We start from the raw sequence: 15526 nt of genomic DNA, 5'->3' as shown, positions 1-15526 counted from the left end.
GACATGCATATTTTGACTGCATTTCCCTGGAAATATGATGTCCTCCCTAATGGCATACAAGCAAAATTACAACCCTTCAGTGATTTTGTTACTGTAAGCACTGGCATCAGGTTGTGGTTAGAATATGGTGCAGCTTTACCAGTAGAATAACTTTTATGATGACTTCTATAATGACTGACAGTCATCCCTCAGCCAATAATTTAAAACTATTTGGTTGCAGTTCAAGAACCTTAAAACTGATGCTATTATATAACGACACCAACTGTGTTTCATATAAATATCTTTATTTGCTTAAGTAAAATCCTGCTTCCATCTTTTATGGATAAAATGTATCAGAAGTAGAAAACAAACAGCATTAAAAGATCATAAAAATCGGGGGTTATACATGAATGATTTACCAGAAGAGGGAGTATGGAGTATGAAACCTCATCCCAGCTCCCACAGTTGCCACTGTCTGAGTTCTGCGTACGTCACCTGCCAATCCACAGGACCTGTTCATGTTTACGGAAAGCCCTCCTTTTTATTTTGAAATGGATTCTTTTTGTTTTTCTGATGTCTGTTTTCATAAAATGAACTTGTTCTTATCTTTGGCGAACAATGAAGAAGGACTCTCCCCTGTTCTGCAATGCCATGGGGTCAGTGGGAATGACAACATTGACTTGAATACCTTGTATTTGCAACAGAGAGAAAAAAAAAAGAACAATTGATGGAGTCTGTGTGTCTGTAGAAGAAAAGTTGCCAACCAGGAGCTGATCTTCAATGCTAAGGAGTTATCACTCAGGTGGAGGAGAAAAGCATAAGCAATGTGTTCTTTGAAGTTCAGGGGTCCAAACATTGCCCTCCTTCATGGAGAAATATTCATTTTGTCTCAGGTACCTCTCTGGGTTTGAAAGTTTAGCTGTTTATTGCAATCTCTTAAGTGTACACTTCAGTTTTAAATGGGTCACGTATTCCTCTTGGCACAGGTCACAAAGCTTCTATAAAATGTGTCCTTCCACAGCAGGCGGTGACAAAGACATCGGAAGCGGTTGTGTCCCCTCCACTGCATCTCTTCACCTGATACCTGATCAAAGAAAAGTCTTTGTGAGTATAAGAATGGATGAGATCATGCATTGCTTTATTCGTTACACACTACAAAGAAACTCATATTCCAATGGCAGTTTTTTTTTGTTAGATCATGTGATAAGTAAAACTATCATGTCAGCCTATGCTGGTTGTAGGCATTGACCCTGGTTTAAAAAAAAATATATTTTTTTTTTTCTAGCAATTGTTTTTTCACTTTTGGCCTTTTGACCAAAAGTATTGGAAAGTTATCTATTTTTGTTCATTTATTTGAATTATAATGGCAAAATGTAAAACAAGATAATAAAAATATATATATTTTTCTAAAGGTAAAGTGAAAGATTTTCACAACACCTGCCTTCTCCACTTAAAAAAAAAATACACATGCACAACCCTTGCACTGCTCCCGAGAGGGAAGCAGGTACAGAGGGAAAATCTAATTTTGAGTTAGCATGATCACAATGAGGATCATTTAAAAGTTTTGTTTTCTGACAGATCATGGTTTATGGGAAGCTTTGATGTGATGCAAGGATAAGATAATCAATAATAAATAACAAATAAGAATTTCATATGCAGTTTAAAGAATGGGTTATTTTTATTAGGTGGTAAATGCTTCTAATGTTAGTTTTTTGGCCACATATCTTTAAAATTGTAACCACAGAGCAGAGAGACCTGCAGAAATAAAGTCTTTAGTTCAATATTTAATTTTAGCTTGACTGCCATATATTCAACTGAACAATGAACAATTGAGGGAATAGAACAAATGCATGTAGATCTGCAAGCTCACCATGTTCTCTGTCTTGGTTTTGGCTGAAGTGCCGTCTGCTGCTGCACATGCACTCTAAGTGGTCCTCCAGTGTCACCTCCACCTCCCGCAGTCTAGGCTGACGCCGTACGTACTCCACCTTTGCCACCTGAAACAGATATAATAGAGAATTAGGAGAAAAAAATCTATTTTAATCCAAAAAAAACCCCCACAAATTAGCGTACTGAAAGTTTTATTTTAAGTTTCTTTAATGAAATCTAGGATGAATATATAGAATTGTTTAGCTAACTACTGTCTTACAAAGAAAGATTATTTGATCAAATGAAGCACTTTATGGACCAAAAAGATATTTTTTACACTTTAAAAAAAGCTAATTTACATAAATCTCTAGATTTTTGAATGATCTAAACAGTTTTTGAGGAAATATCCTCATGCATATGTGGTATTAAATCTCTATAAAGAATGTAGACTGTCTTGTGCCAACTAAGGAAATCATAACAGGTACAGCATAAAAATCTGTCCTACATAGCAAGCTGAAGCCTATGCATATAAACTTGCAGGTATTTTTGTTTTCTATGATCTAAATGATAGCATTCTGGATTAGGCTAAAACACATTAGCTTGAGGTACTTCCTTTACTCACAAATTTCCCTTTACTTTTTTAAATCACACAGAACTATGCAAACAGATGGGTGTGTCTCCCTTTGTTTGGATAAATTAATTACTCAAGGTCAAGAAGCTTGGTTTCAGTGTCAACACACATGCATAATGTCGGCGCTCAGCTGCTGAAGCAGTAGCTGTTCAACATGTGTACACAGTAATCTAGTTGTAAAGCAGTTACATAAAGTCTGCATGCTTCACATTCACTCCCCTGCATTGGTGGAGCTTTAGGACTGATTGCAAAAGAGTCTCTGTTTCAAGTCTGAACAAATTCACAAACAGCCAGGCTTAGGCTTGAAGAAGGGACAAAAGAGGTTCGGCTGAGGTGAGAGGCTGTGCAAGAATGAGACCGTGTTGAAAGGTAAGCCCTGGTGTTCTGCAGAGGATGTTTTTAAAACAACAAAAAAAAAGCTGTCAGAAGCTGCAGTATTCTAAAGCAAAGTTTAAAAGTTTAAATAGTGAACTATATTTCATGTAAAAACAGTGTTAAATCACATTAAAGACATGACCTTAAAACCCAGACTTTAGTACCAGTAAAGAAAGCAACATGGCTCTCTCCCCTGTGCAGCATGGGCTAAGGAGTGCTAAACTGTAATAAACAAATAGTGTTTAACTCTAATCTGTGCATGTGGAAGTATGTGCATTGTCTATTTGAATAATATCTACTGTGAGTTATAAAACACTCTTTTGTCTTTCAAACCTCAAGCAGCAAGAGCAGCAAAAATGCTTGTGCTGCTTCATTTTTGATGCTTGTACAAGTTTTATTTTGACACAGTGGCATAACGACAAAACAATAGGCCCATAAGCAACTTTATCTGGGTGGGCCCCATATGAAGTACAACATGAGATAAAGGTTCAGGATACGGTGACAGTTCCATAAATCAGCCAAGAAGATACAATTATGCAATTCTCATTAGTATATGATCACCCATCACACACCGAAAAATAGTGACTGCGCACCTTGAACGGAACCAATGGTGACAGCACACCAACACATCCACGAAAACATGTCGATGGTTCACCATGCATGTCCATGAAAACACATTTGGTATACCGCTAAACATCCATTAAAACACATAGGTGACTGCAGACCAGACATAGGCAAAAATCATAAAACCCAGAAAAAAATCAGACGAGCCAAACCTCAAAGCATGTATTTTAAATGTTAACACTTGTACAGTACTCACAAAGTGAGCACACAGACTAGGAACCCACTTAAACTAGTCCTTCTACTACTGTGGTGTGTTGCCAACATTTCTCTTAAGTAATGAATTGTTAATCTTTGAGACATGCAGTTGTTGCTATGCACAGTACTAGTCATTCAAAAACATTGTCACTAGTTGGAGGCTAAGCTTACGTCTGAAATGCCTGTAAAACATTCATACAAAAGCAATATTATGTAATAACCGATCTATTTTCAAGCACCACTCAACTCTTTATCGTGAAGATGTGTACAGTACTCTGCTGATGTTTTGGCATGTCTGCATTGAAATGCCATAAAGACATGTAAAAGCAAAACGTGACGAGCACGGTCACAGATTTTAACACACACACACACACACACACGTTGCGCCTTGATGCATGTCAACCATTGACTTTGCAGTAAACTAGCTGCTCCTGCTGCATGTTGGGAAGCCTTCCAACTTAAGGGACTTTACTATTACCAAGGATTAATTTCAGCAAACGTACCAGTGAAGAAATGCAAAAACCTGCTCAACCTTTAACAGAAGATCTCCTCTAAATTCAGACCAAAACACCCCTTGCTTGTGTCCGAGTCTACATAATCCCATTGATATCTTTAACTATATAGGGGTGTATTTGGGTAAAGGGGGAACCTATTTGGTAAACATTTAGATATTTGTATTACAAGTTAGGTTTTGTCACGATTTGACCATCTTAGTTTTAATTTCGCCAAAGCTGATGATGTTTCGCTTTGCTTCGGTGTCTTTCTTACTATCTGACTCTTGACTTTTGCATCAAATTTTTGTATAGGTCAGTAGCCTAGTAAACTAGCCCCACCCGCTGGCGGCCAAAATCATTTTTGCCTGCGAATGATCTAGCCTCGATTAATGCCTCAGGCCCTAGAACTGGCTGGCCAATCACGACAGAGATAAATTTTGAATTTCTGGATGCAAAGTGGGCGGGTTTTGAGGGCGGGACAATAAAGCTGCGCGACGCTGGAGAAAGTACAACAAGGAAGATGGCAACAACTATTGAACAGTTCTCGTTGACTCAGCTTTGGAATCAATTTTGGAAGGATTAGACTTGGGGTTTTCATTGAAACGTGAGCAGGAAGAGCCTCTACGCTCATTCATTTTTAAAAAGGATGCATTCAACGTTTTACCCACTGACTGTTTGTTTACACTGCCCCACCAGCTTTCTGTCGCGCTTACTACGTGACAGTCAGATGCGCTCATGGGTCACAGTGTTGGCCAATAGGCACAGACACTTCTACATTAGTCTACATTACATCATAGCACCTGATTTTTTGTCAAATTTGATTCGAACCAGTGTTGTGAACTTTACTGTAATACTAATACAGGGATAAAGTGTTGACTTCCCAGGTGACAGGATCCAGCAGAATGAGAAACTCCCCTAGAGCATCAGCAGTCACCCCTGCATATGGCAGCAACAGACAGGAGGACTGAGGACTTTTTCTTAATTATCAAATGCAAGTATCATACAAAATATGAAATTGAGAGTGTGGACGAAAACTTCCACACCTTCTATATTTCCATCCATCCATCTATTTTTCATCACGCTTATCCCTGCTGGGGTCGCGAGGGCTCCTGGTGTCTATTTCCAGCGGTCAATGGGTGAGAGGCGGGGTCCACCCTGGACAGGTCACCAGTCCATTGCAAAGCAACGCAGAGACAAACAACACAAAAAACCATTCACACACACACTCACACCTAAGGAGAATTTAGAGAAGCCAATGAACCTAACAGTCATGCTTTTGGACTGTGGGAGGAAGCCGGAGTCCCTGGAGAGAACCCACATATGCACAGGGAGAACATGCAAACTCCATGCAGAAAAACCCAGGACTGGGACTCAAACCCAGAACCAAGGCAGCAGTGATACCAACTGCACCACTCTGCAGCCCCCTTCTATATTTAGATAGAAAAAAAGAATCTTTTATAAAATAATAAAAAAAAAACATTATTTAAAAATTAGTGTTTAGTATCTTCAGTACAGTTTACTTTTGCATTGAACTACAATTTTCTGCTTTTCTATATGAAATTAATCTTAAATGTTTCTAAACGTCACTGGTTCCTAAAATGTCTCCTGAATTCCCACTGTCCTTCATATTTGAGTTGTCTCCTTGAGTTGTCTCCCAACCGAATGAGTTTCTGCAGCACCTGCTTCCTGCTGAGGAGGTCATACAATCAATTATTGTATCAATGGGGGAAAAAAACAACATAAATTTATGTATTACCTTTTAAGAAAAAAGATTCAATGTAACAAATTTGAGTGAGTGCTGGAGGTTGGTAACAGATCACACCCAACCCTTGGAGACCCTGGAGGATAAGCAAGTACAGACAATGGAAGTCTGGAAGTGGGGGAAAAAAAAATTTAATTAAGTTTTTATGGTTTTCCATAAGTAGGTATGCCAACTTTGTGCGAGCATGTGCTCTTTATTATATATTTTAAGTGCAAACATGGTAAAGCACATGATGAACCAAGGTGACAGAATAGTCTGTCTCCTCTGTGCAGAGTTATGGGAACACAACGCTGAACGTTGTCAGGGACTCCTTGCAACCTTTAAATAAACATTATGGAGAGAAGCTCTCAGGCAAATAGCACATCAACATCAAAAGCTGCAGGGCACAGAGCATGTTGTTAATAACTGTGTATTTTACATAATTGGGCTTTTTTATCCATTACGTCTTTTTTTATTATATTTTCACACTAATCAAAGACTAGAAAAAGTGCAGTTTATCTGTTAAGTCAAATCGAATCAAATTTGAATGAAGATACAAAAGATTAAGTTATCTAATAATTAAAAGCAGATTATTGCATGATAAAAGTAGATATTAAATCATCAAGAAAGAGTTTTTGATTGTCATCCATTGAAAATGCCATCTATCTATCTATCTATCTATCTATCTATCTATCTATCTATCTATCTATCTATCTATCTATCTATCTATCTATCTATCTATCTATCTATCTATCTATCTATCTATCTATCTATCTATCTATCTATCTATCTATCTATCTATCTTTATTATTAGGTTTCTCCAGTGCTTTTGTTTTCCATGTGGAAAGCCTGGATTCTCCTGCTTTCCCTTCGGCTGTATGTGAAAGGGGATGCATTTGTGACCGTTTAACCTCTTAAAGCTGAATCTCAGCACATGTGAGTGACTTTATTTTTGATTTCCTCTGTGAGCAGACAGAACGAGTCCTTTCATCTGAGATTGGCTTTCTAAAGCATAGAAAATTCTCCTCTTCTTTGTGCTTCCCAACCTCTGGCCTCTCTAAAACACTCAAAACCTGCCTTCCAGCGTATTGTTTCATCAAATATTTCAAAAAAGTCTCCAAAACTCCACTTCTATTAGTCAGTTGGTAAAGATCAGAAACAGATTTAATTCCTATGAACCCTTAAACATTGCTTCCCATCATCTTCCTCTGAGTAGAGAATACACAAACGCTCATTCTCTATTGGGTCATCTCCCATTTCAACGCCTTTGGCTGTTAACCTGCTCTGAAAGCTACCATTTTCATAAACAAACTTATTGGCAGAAAGTCAAGCATCGGTAGACACACTCCTAATCTCACATCCACACACACACACACACATTGATTCAACTAGAATGACGGTAATTACTTTTGGCACATTTGGAGTGTTTACCTCCGGTAAAAGGGCCATATATTTATATCTCAATTTGATTTGTGTGGGTCTGTCTGCATAAAACTTGAGTTGATGCCATCAGTGGACAAGTAACAGGATCCTATTGTACCTGACAGTAGAAAAATATTTAGAGTTTTAAAAAAATATGAAAGCATATTCTGTGACTATAACTGTGTGTTAATGGCAGTCACTTTAATAGGAGGGAAGAACACAGTAATATTTATATGTAAAGAAGACAGACTTAAATCAAATTGAATAATCTTTGCTGCAGATTTAGTGCAGTCATCTTTAATGTTAAGAAAAAATGGGAACAATTAAATCTTATACAGTTGCTTAGAATTTTATTTTAGCCCACCATAAGTTTTTTATTTAAATTATTTGAATAGATTTACAGATTGTATCTATTTATTTAGATATTTTCTGGGTTTTTTCTTCAGCCTTGGATGAATCCTTAGGCATAGACATGAATAAATAGATGCCTCTTTGGACGCTGGCTTCTGGGAAAACTACAAAAACAAAACCAGCAGCTATTGCAGTTTTTTTCCTCCATATTACCTTGAAAACACCAAGAGAAACAGTTTAACCTCTTGCTCATCATACGGCTGTACCAACCGACAAGGAAGAAAGGACAGCATCTGATTTTATTGGTTCCCTAAAGACCCAGAAAGGTGAGTAAGATGGGCAGCTGCCATGAAGAGACAGAGCTGGAACAAGCTAGTTACAGAATTTGCAGCAAACACTTCCTAAAGAGTCAGTTGTTTATGCTAAAATCACTTTTGTAGATTTTTTCATTTAGGTAGTAGGGAATGGCCTCTGATGCTAGTAAAAAACTAGCGAAGAGTTTCATTTTTAACAGGTGTATTGTAAGCCTAGAGGGCAGCCAGGCTTTACAGCCGCCTCCCCCTTTTTAGTGCAGCATGGAAATGCACAAATGGTTTAAAGTACAAATCAAATCTGCTGGCATTACCCTTTACCCCTAAGAATGGAAAAATACATATGAGAGTATTTTCCTATAATGACTTCATTTAACAAACAGAATTTTCCATCTTTGGTGCAAACTGAGTAAATTCCTGTGTGTCATAATGCAAATTCCTTCAGGGAAACCACCATACAAAAAAATAACATATTCTACACACTAGAGTAAACTCCATACATTTTTATACTCTGTGGGCTTCCCAACGATAAAGCTTTAAGAAATTGATCGGAAACAGTTTAATCTAAACATTTGTGTTCTTCATTAATTTATTTAATGAACCTTTCAATATCTGTTATAAACAGAGATCTACAATAGAGTATTAGTAGCACATATTATTTTTTATAACATGACTAAAATGACTAATAGTATGAGGGAAAAAAATCAGTATTGCGAAAAAAACAAACAAGACCAAAGTCAATATATTTCAGAATAGCTTAATTATTACGAGACAAAACTTCATGACAATAAAGTCAAGTCATCAGTAGAATAGTTATACCGTTTCCATTTCAGAGTTCTGGCCTTATTCCATGACTGAATATTAGGGTCAGGCTGCCTGTATTTTCTTTTAAATTAGGTGATAAGTTCATAACATTGGGAGAATAAAGCCAAAACAATATGATAATGAACTAGTAAATTGCAAAAATAATTGTCAAAATTTTAGAAATAGAAAGTATATTATGAGATTACAGTTCCTCTAATAGTGAATAAGTGTCTAACAGCAGATCCACCACATCCAAGATAGATGCCATTTATTAAGGGTAGGCTATTTTAGTGCCTAATCCAAGCTGATTGTACATAACAAAAAGAGGACAGAATAAAGAAGATAAATTACTTGACTTTCTACCTTAACAGTACGGTAGTGTTTGCGCACCGCCTGGCATCTCATGTTGTTTTTGTTACAGCAGCCTGTGCAGCGTTTGATTTCCACACAGGGAGGCCAGATGATGAAGTTAGCTGAGGTGGGGTCCACCTCACTCCTGGGTATTTCATATACCATTGTGCGCACTTTGCAGATGGCCGGCACCGCTTCTTCCACCTCTGCAGAGGAAAAGACTTGAAATTATTTCAATCTTTTCTAGTTGAAACACCATTTTGAACACTCTTGAAGAGCAGAATAATTTGGCCCAATAAGGCAGCTGAATGGGTCTCACCGATGCTTCTCTTTTGTCTTGTGTGGGAATGTGTTTTCTTATGAGTTTGACTGATCTGAGAGAAGTCCTTGTGGTAGCTGTGTTTGGTCTCCTCAATCACATCATTCTCTGGAAAAAGACAAAACAGGACACATTGTTTTGTTAGGAGCACCGATCCTTGGCTGAAACACAACTGAAACTCACCTTACTGTCTAATGTCCTTTGATTAAAAACAATCAGCATTCTCTCTGTATTTAAATTGATTTATTTAGGATCCTGAAATATTATTTCAACTGATTTTAAATGTGTAAGAAACTACAGAACAGATCATATCATTTTTATCTGAGGTTTGATAGGGGGGGGGGGGGGGGGGGGGGGGTGGAACAGAAAGCTTTCAGCTACTTTGAAACACATTCATCAAGTCCTCCTGATCAGAGCAACTGTTTAACTTAGTTATTCTAACTAGGTTATGGTGTTTATATGTGTCAACAGGTTATTGAGTTTTCTCCATGTGAATTTAATCAAAGATAAACAACCTGTCAGTTGCATAAAGAAATGTACAGTAGGGTCACTCAGAGGTCATCAGCTGGGAACCCGCTTAATATTCTTGGAATATTAAGCTATTACAAAAAAGCAACTTCCCTTCTTTAGAAACTTCCAATTAGTTGTAGTCCTACCAATTTCTCATAACTGAATCACTTGATTTCAAGCTTTACTGTTGATTCTCTGTTTACCGCCTAAAGCATTACATCAGAGTGGAGTCGGCCTACCTTTGAAACCATCACATCATACAGTGTACAATAAGTTAAAATCTTTAGGGTAAAGTTAAAATCACTCTGTTTTTCATGCGAAAGTGACTAAAGGAAGTTGTGCTGCAGCAAATTAAGGGTCATTTTAAACTGTGTAACACTGAATCAAATCTATATGACTGATTATATTGGTTTCATTTTGATTCATTTTTGTATACGGTAATTGTAAATGAAAACAATGTTTTTCTTTTAGCTTATCTGCTTTGAAATCTATATTTGCTGTGAAATTGTGCTACATAGTTAAAATAAAAAGTCTATGTCGTTCTAGGAAGAGTAATAATGGTTCATTCATTTGTCCTCGGAAATCAGAATGTCAACCTTCTAGTTAGGAAAATTCAACTGGATTTAAAATTCCAGGGAAATAAGTTAGGGTAAGGAAATTATATGGCTTGAATCACTGTACCCATTATTTTCTTTTTTTTTTTATGCATTATCTTCTATGTAGTCAGTCTTACACATATTACATTTCAGTGTTTATTTTTTTACAATGCTGTTTATTCGGTGGCAGACGAGTGGTAAATCTATGCAACTACATCATTTCACAAAATTAAAAAAATTCCTACAAACTCAAAAGGTAGACTAATGCACAAAAACATATGCAAAGAAAGATATCCAGCAAAGGAGTCAAGATGCAAACACAGAAAATAGAGAGCAGTAAAATGGAAAATGCTGCAAACACAATATTACACAAATGATGCCAACACACAAAGCGCTTGTCAAGGAAAACAACTTGTGCCATGCTTAAAAAGGTTCTAAGGAAATTCTTTTATCCCTCCATATATCATCTGGATGACATCCCATTTATGTTTTTTTTTTCATTTCATCTTTAAGAATCTGGTTCATAGTCATTAAGTCACAGTAATGTCTATGCTCTTAGCCCATATGATTTCCACATAAGCCCCTGTTCGATAATAATAACCAGTATTAGCTACATTAGCAGTGGAAGACTCATCATCGACTGAATTTACAGACTAGTTTTATCAAGTCCGATGAAACCAAGCTCATTGTTCCAAATCTCAAGGTACAAACAAGGGTGGAATTTCATTACATGGCTTCTGTTGATCATCAACAAATAAATATGTTTTGAGCTGTCTTTCGTTCCTGACGCATCTTCAATAGAGTATTGAGAAAAGTAAACATATGCTGCTATGCCTCTTAGACTGGATTATTATTCAAGCTTTGTATTAAAGCAGTTTATTAAAATGCATTAACTGATAATCCAAAATGAGCTCACTGTTGACAGATATGTCTGCAATTTTTGTCTTGGCTTCTTTTCTCTGACTACATGTTAATCTAAGAATTAACTGATCACTCTCTAACCAGCCTATCCCCATTAAATTACAGCTACTTTGAACAAGAACACTTTGCATGCAAGTCCTCTATAAAAAGAAGTTGTCTTGGTCTGGTCGTAACTAGAGTTTTCAAATACATGAAGGCCAACAGGCTTTAATGTTCTGGATTCAGCTCCCTGGGTCTGGAATCCATATTTCTTTTACACTCTCAAATATAGACTACAGTCCTTTTACAGTATTCTGTGTTTATACAAATTGTGTTTTTTACAACTTTTAAAAAAAATAAATTTGTTTTTTTTTATGCCATTAGCTTTTTATGCATTGGAACTTTTCACCTTACCAAAACTATTGGTAATGCTAGATCACCAGTCTTTGATGGGAATCATGACACAGTCAAAAATGTGTTCTGGGAATTTTAGGTCATGTGGTGAAATAACTTCTGACACTGAGTAAATTCTTAATATATTGTGTAATCACAACTGGTGCAAGAATGGAACCTTGAGGGATGCCTTCAGGACAGTAAAAGTAGTACACTTTGATTCCATTAACATGATAAATATGATTTAATACAAAGAACAGCATTGTTTTTAATTATTAAAAAAAAAAAGAAAAAAAAAAGGTGAGTGGCGGCCTAGTGGTTAGGGCATAGAGTTCGGAATCCTGATGTTTGGAGTCTAAACCCCACTGCCACAGACTGCCAGTCTGGGTCTCTGAGCAAGACCCTTAACCCCACACTGCTCCCTGGTGCCCCAAGATGGCAGCCCACTGCTCCCCAAGGGGATGGGTTAAATGCAGAGATAAATGTCTCCAATGTGAGATCAATAAAGTTCCATTATTATAATAATAATAATAATTATTATTATTATTATTATTATTATTATGTTCAGAAACATCATGGTCTACATTTTCAAAATAAAAAAGAACATCCCCAAGGCAGTTTTAAAGTTATATCCGTAAAGAATGTATAGTTTAGATCTTTTTGTTTTTATGGAGCCATTTCTCATTTATTCTAACCGTTTTATGCAGTGTTGCATTTTATTTTTTGAGTCTGTGCAAATATTCACATATGCACGCCTGACAGTGTGACACAATGTGCTGGTTGACACAACAAAGTCCACCTCCGACCATCTCCCTCTCTCCATCTGCATGGTTCTCCTCTTGTGGCCTGACATGCAGGAATTTCAGCATGAATTATACATAGCAACGCAGCAGCCTTGCAGCGAGCCCTCCTCTCAAGCTAATAATGGGCAGCATGACAACAGTATAATGAAGTGAGCCACTTGACCCCCACTGAGCCTGGGGAACTGTCACACTCTAAATTTGCATCTCAATGATGCCAGGATTAATGGTGGCACCGGTCTGCACCAAAAGACATTTAGTAATAATAAAAAGGAGTTGGCTACATTTCACAAAAAAAAACTCCAAACTATCTAAGATGAACAAAATTTCAAAGCACTGCAAAGGCCATTTTATGTTGTAGGGTTTTCTTTTCTTTTTTCTCATCTTATTAATTTAACTAACAGTCTCTACTCCACAACTTGAAAATAATAAAACCTCTTCAGCATCATGGACTGTGTTTTTGTTTTAAATCATTGTTTTAAACCTTGTTAATAACCGGTTAGATCAAATGTAGTCCAAGGCTGGAGCCTTGTGGGACTCCTATAGTGTCAAAAAAGAAAGATGTGATTTAAAAAGACAAAACCTATTACTTTCTTTTATTTATGCTATAGTGCAGGAAAAATCTGTTATATTTTTACGCTATTAAATAGATGTTCTATGGTTAAAAGATGTAAACAAGAATGAACATGTTTAATGTAATTAATCTTTACTATCCAGAAAAATTTATTTGTTACAAAATTTTCAAATTCAAATATTTCAAATTTAATAGTTATATTTAGAGTGCATTTTTCTACATATTATTTAGTATGAATAATGGCCACAAGTCATTTTAACCCTTGATGGTGAGTCAAACCTTTAACCCAACCTTTTCGTCTTAAATCAACCCAAGGCTGAATTGCTTTTCATCATATCCCAAACTAATTAACAAATTAAACTATGCCTTTAATAAATTGTGCAGTTGAAGCATCTATTTATAATCCAAATATTGGTCAGATATGTTGGTGACTTTGGTTCCAGTACAGAACTTGTTCCTTTTTTCCTACTAAGTAGTTGACATAAGCTAGAGCCAGCCATCTTTAACATCTACACAGCAAGGATCTGTTATAAAATTAACATCCAGAGGCTATTTCTCCATTAAGTTTTATTAAAATGTTTCTTTCAACACACTTCATTTGTTTTAACAGAATAAAATCAATCACTTATTCAGTTTTGTAGCTGCACACAAAAAGGTAGCACTAAGCTGAGTACATATATGGTTTATTTTATAGTAAACTATTGAGATGGTGCAATCAAGTGCTTTACCTACGGAGTCTATCTGTAGCAGCCGCTGGAGGTCGCTGATGCTGCGGAACTCGCTGCGAGAGAGTCGCTCCAGCAGCTCCTGAGGGACAGGAGGCTCCTGCACACATACAGTTTTTCACAACTTACTTTAAATTCGCAGGACGCAAGAGAAAATATTCACCAAACAAGCATCATACAGTCTTAAAAGGTGTGAATTCAGGAACTGTAACATGAAGATGAGTTTGGATTTTATTCAAACATTTGTTTTTTAATGAAGCCTAACCTCAGCAGTGGTGCGTAAAAGGCAGAAATAGCCGAGCAGGAGGTGATAGACTGCGGCTTTCATCTCCTCTTAGATCCGCTGCATGAGCTGGATGAGGAGCCGGACTGTCGCTCCCTGATCCTCAAAGCTTTCAATCATCCCTCGAAAGAATAGACCGCCTTCAAAACGTTTGTTAAGGAAATTTAGTGTTCAGAAAATATAAAGGGTCCTAAATGAAGTGTTGTCCTGGGGCAGTCACCTTGGGTGACAAAAGTGGTACTTTTCCAAGCAAGAGACTCCCAGGAAAAAGAAAAAAAAAAAAGTTCTGATAAAAGTAAAAAAATGAAATAAAATAAAAGTCCTCTTTCATCAAGGTATTTTTACGCGCCTCCAGGAATCCAGTTTTGCTCAGAGGGATCCAGCCCGAATCAACACAATTGTTCCACCTGCATTGTTTTATTATTTCAGCATTTTCATAGAAAGTGCAGCCAAACTGGAATACTTTTACGCTATTCTAGTTAAATCTGGTTAGACTTGGCAGCCAAAGTTAAATAAGGAAAGTTTATGTCCATAATTCCACAGTGCGCCTTAGAGGAGTGTATAGTGAGCTCCGAGTGTGGCTGTGATCTCCGGGGTAAATGAAACTGGGATGCTTCAGTCAAGCAACATAAAGTATCTCTGCGCGCCTCGTGTCGTGAGCGCGCTTTGCGCAACTTGTGGTGCGTACTAGATTTACAGTAAATGTGTATGAATACCATTTATATATATATGACACAAATGCATTTATATGAATTAAGCATTAATAAATAAATAGTAAAAAAAAAATTAAATGCAACTTTTTGACTCGATTTTGCTTACACTTTATGCAGGGGCGGAGCTAGATGGGGGGCCAAGGGTGGCCATGGCCACCTTTAGCCACTCATTGGCCACCCCTAACATATTTTTCCCTCAAATACAGATGGTGGCAGCAGTGATAAGTGGAATATTTAAAACATTTTAGTTTTTCATGTATTAACAATTACTTGACAACAAAAACACTGTGTTTAATTATGCACATCAGTATACTAACATTAAAGATGATAAGTACAGAATTAATGCTCTTTTCAGAACTAGATTTTGTGTTATATGTAATAAAGGGAAATTATGTGTCTTTGCAGGTCATCTAAGAGTCATCAGTTAAATTATTGATGAATAACTATTTTAATAAAATGTATTAACAAATTAATTTATGTAGATATTAGTACTTGTAAATATCAATTTTATGCTGAATTATTCTTGATAAAAGTAGGTGAGTAATGATAATGAAAAAGATGTTTGC

General features: G+C 36.7%; 1 protein-coding gene across 1 annotated transcript; it reads right to left on the bottom strand.

Annotated features, from left to right (window-relative positions):
* Positions 1-263: 263 nt before the first annotated feature.
* LOC119796294 (platelet-derived growth factor subunit A-like) lies at positions 264-14440 on the bottom strand. The gene is made up of 6 exons (XM_038304788.1): positions 14230-14440; positions 13968-14064; positions 9467-9574; positions 9160-9353; positions 1850-1976; positions 264-1063 (listed from the first exon to the last, which is right to left on the bottom strand). Exons 1-6 carry the CDS (start codon positions 14290-14292, stop codon positions 1053-1055), a joined length of 600 nt encoding a protein of 199 aa, XP_038160716.1. The 5' UTR covers positions 14293-14440; the 3' UTR covers positions 264-1052.
* Between the last annotated feature and the right edge of the window lie 1086 nt (positions 14441-15526).

The sequence above is a fragment of the Cyprinodon tularosa genome, unplaced genomic scaffold, assembly GCF_016077235.1.
Source record: "Cyprinodon tularosa strain WSP-4 unplaced genomic scaffold, ASM1607723v1 ctg542, whole genome shotgun sequence".
NCBI classification, from domain to species: domain Eukaryota; kingdom Metazoa; phylum Chordata; class Actinopteri; order Cyprinodontiformes; family Cyprinodontidae; genus Cyprinodon; species Cyprinodon tularosa.
The sequence above is the reverse complement of the archived record's forward strand: the minus strand, read 5'-3'. Positions and strand labels throughout refer to the sequence as shown.

Bases quoted from the DNA above. Each gene is read 5' to 3' on its own strand.
- LOC119796294 (XM_038304788.1), bottom strand. From the start codon at position 14,292: ATGAAAGCCGCAGTCTATCACCTCCTGCTCGGCTATTTCTGCCTTTTA. The intron at 9,575-13,967 runs GTAAAGCACTTG...GTCTTTTTCCAG, and splicing joins GCTACAGATAGACTCCGTAG to AGAATGATGTGATTGAGGAG. The intron at 1,977-9,159 runs GTAGAAAGTCAA...TATCTGTTTCAG, and splicing joins AACACTACCGTACTGTTAAG to GTGGCAAAGGTGGAGTACGT.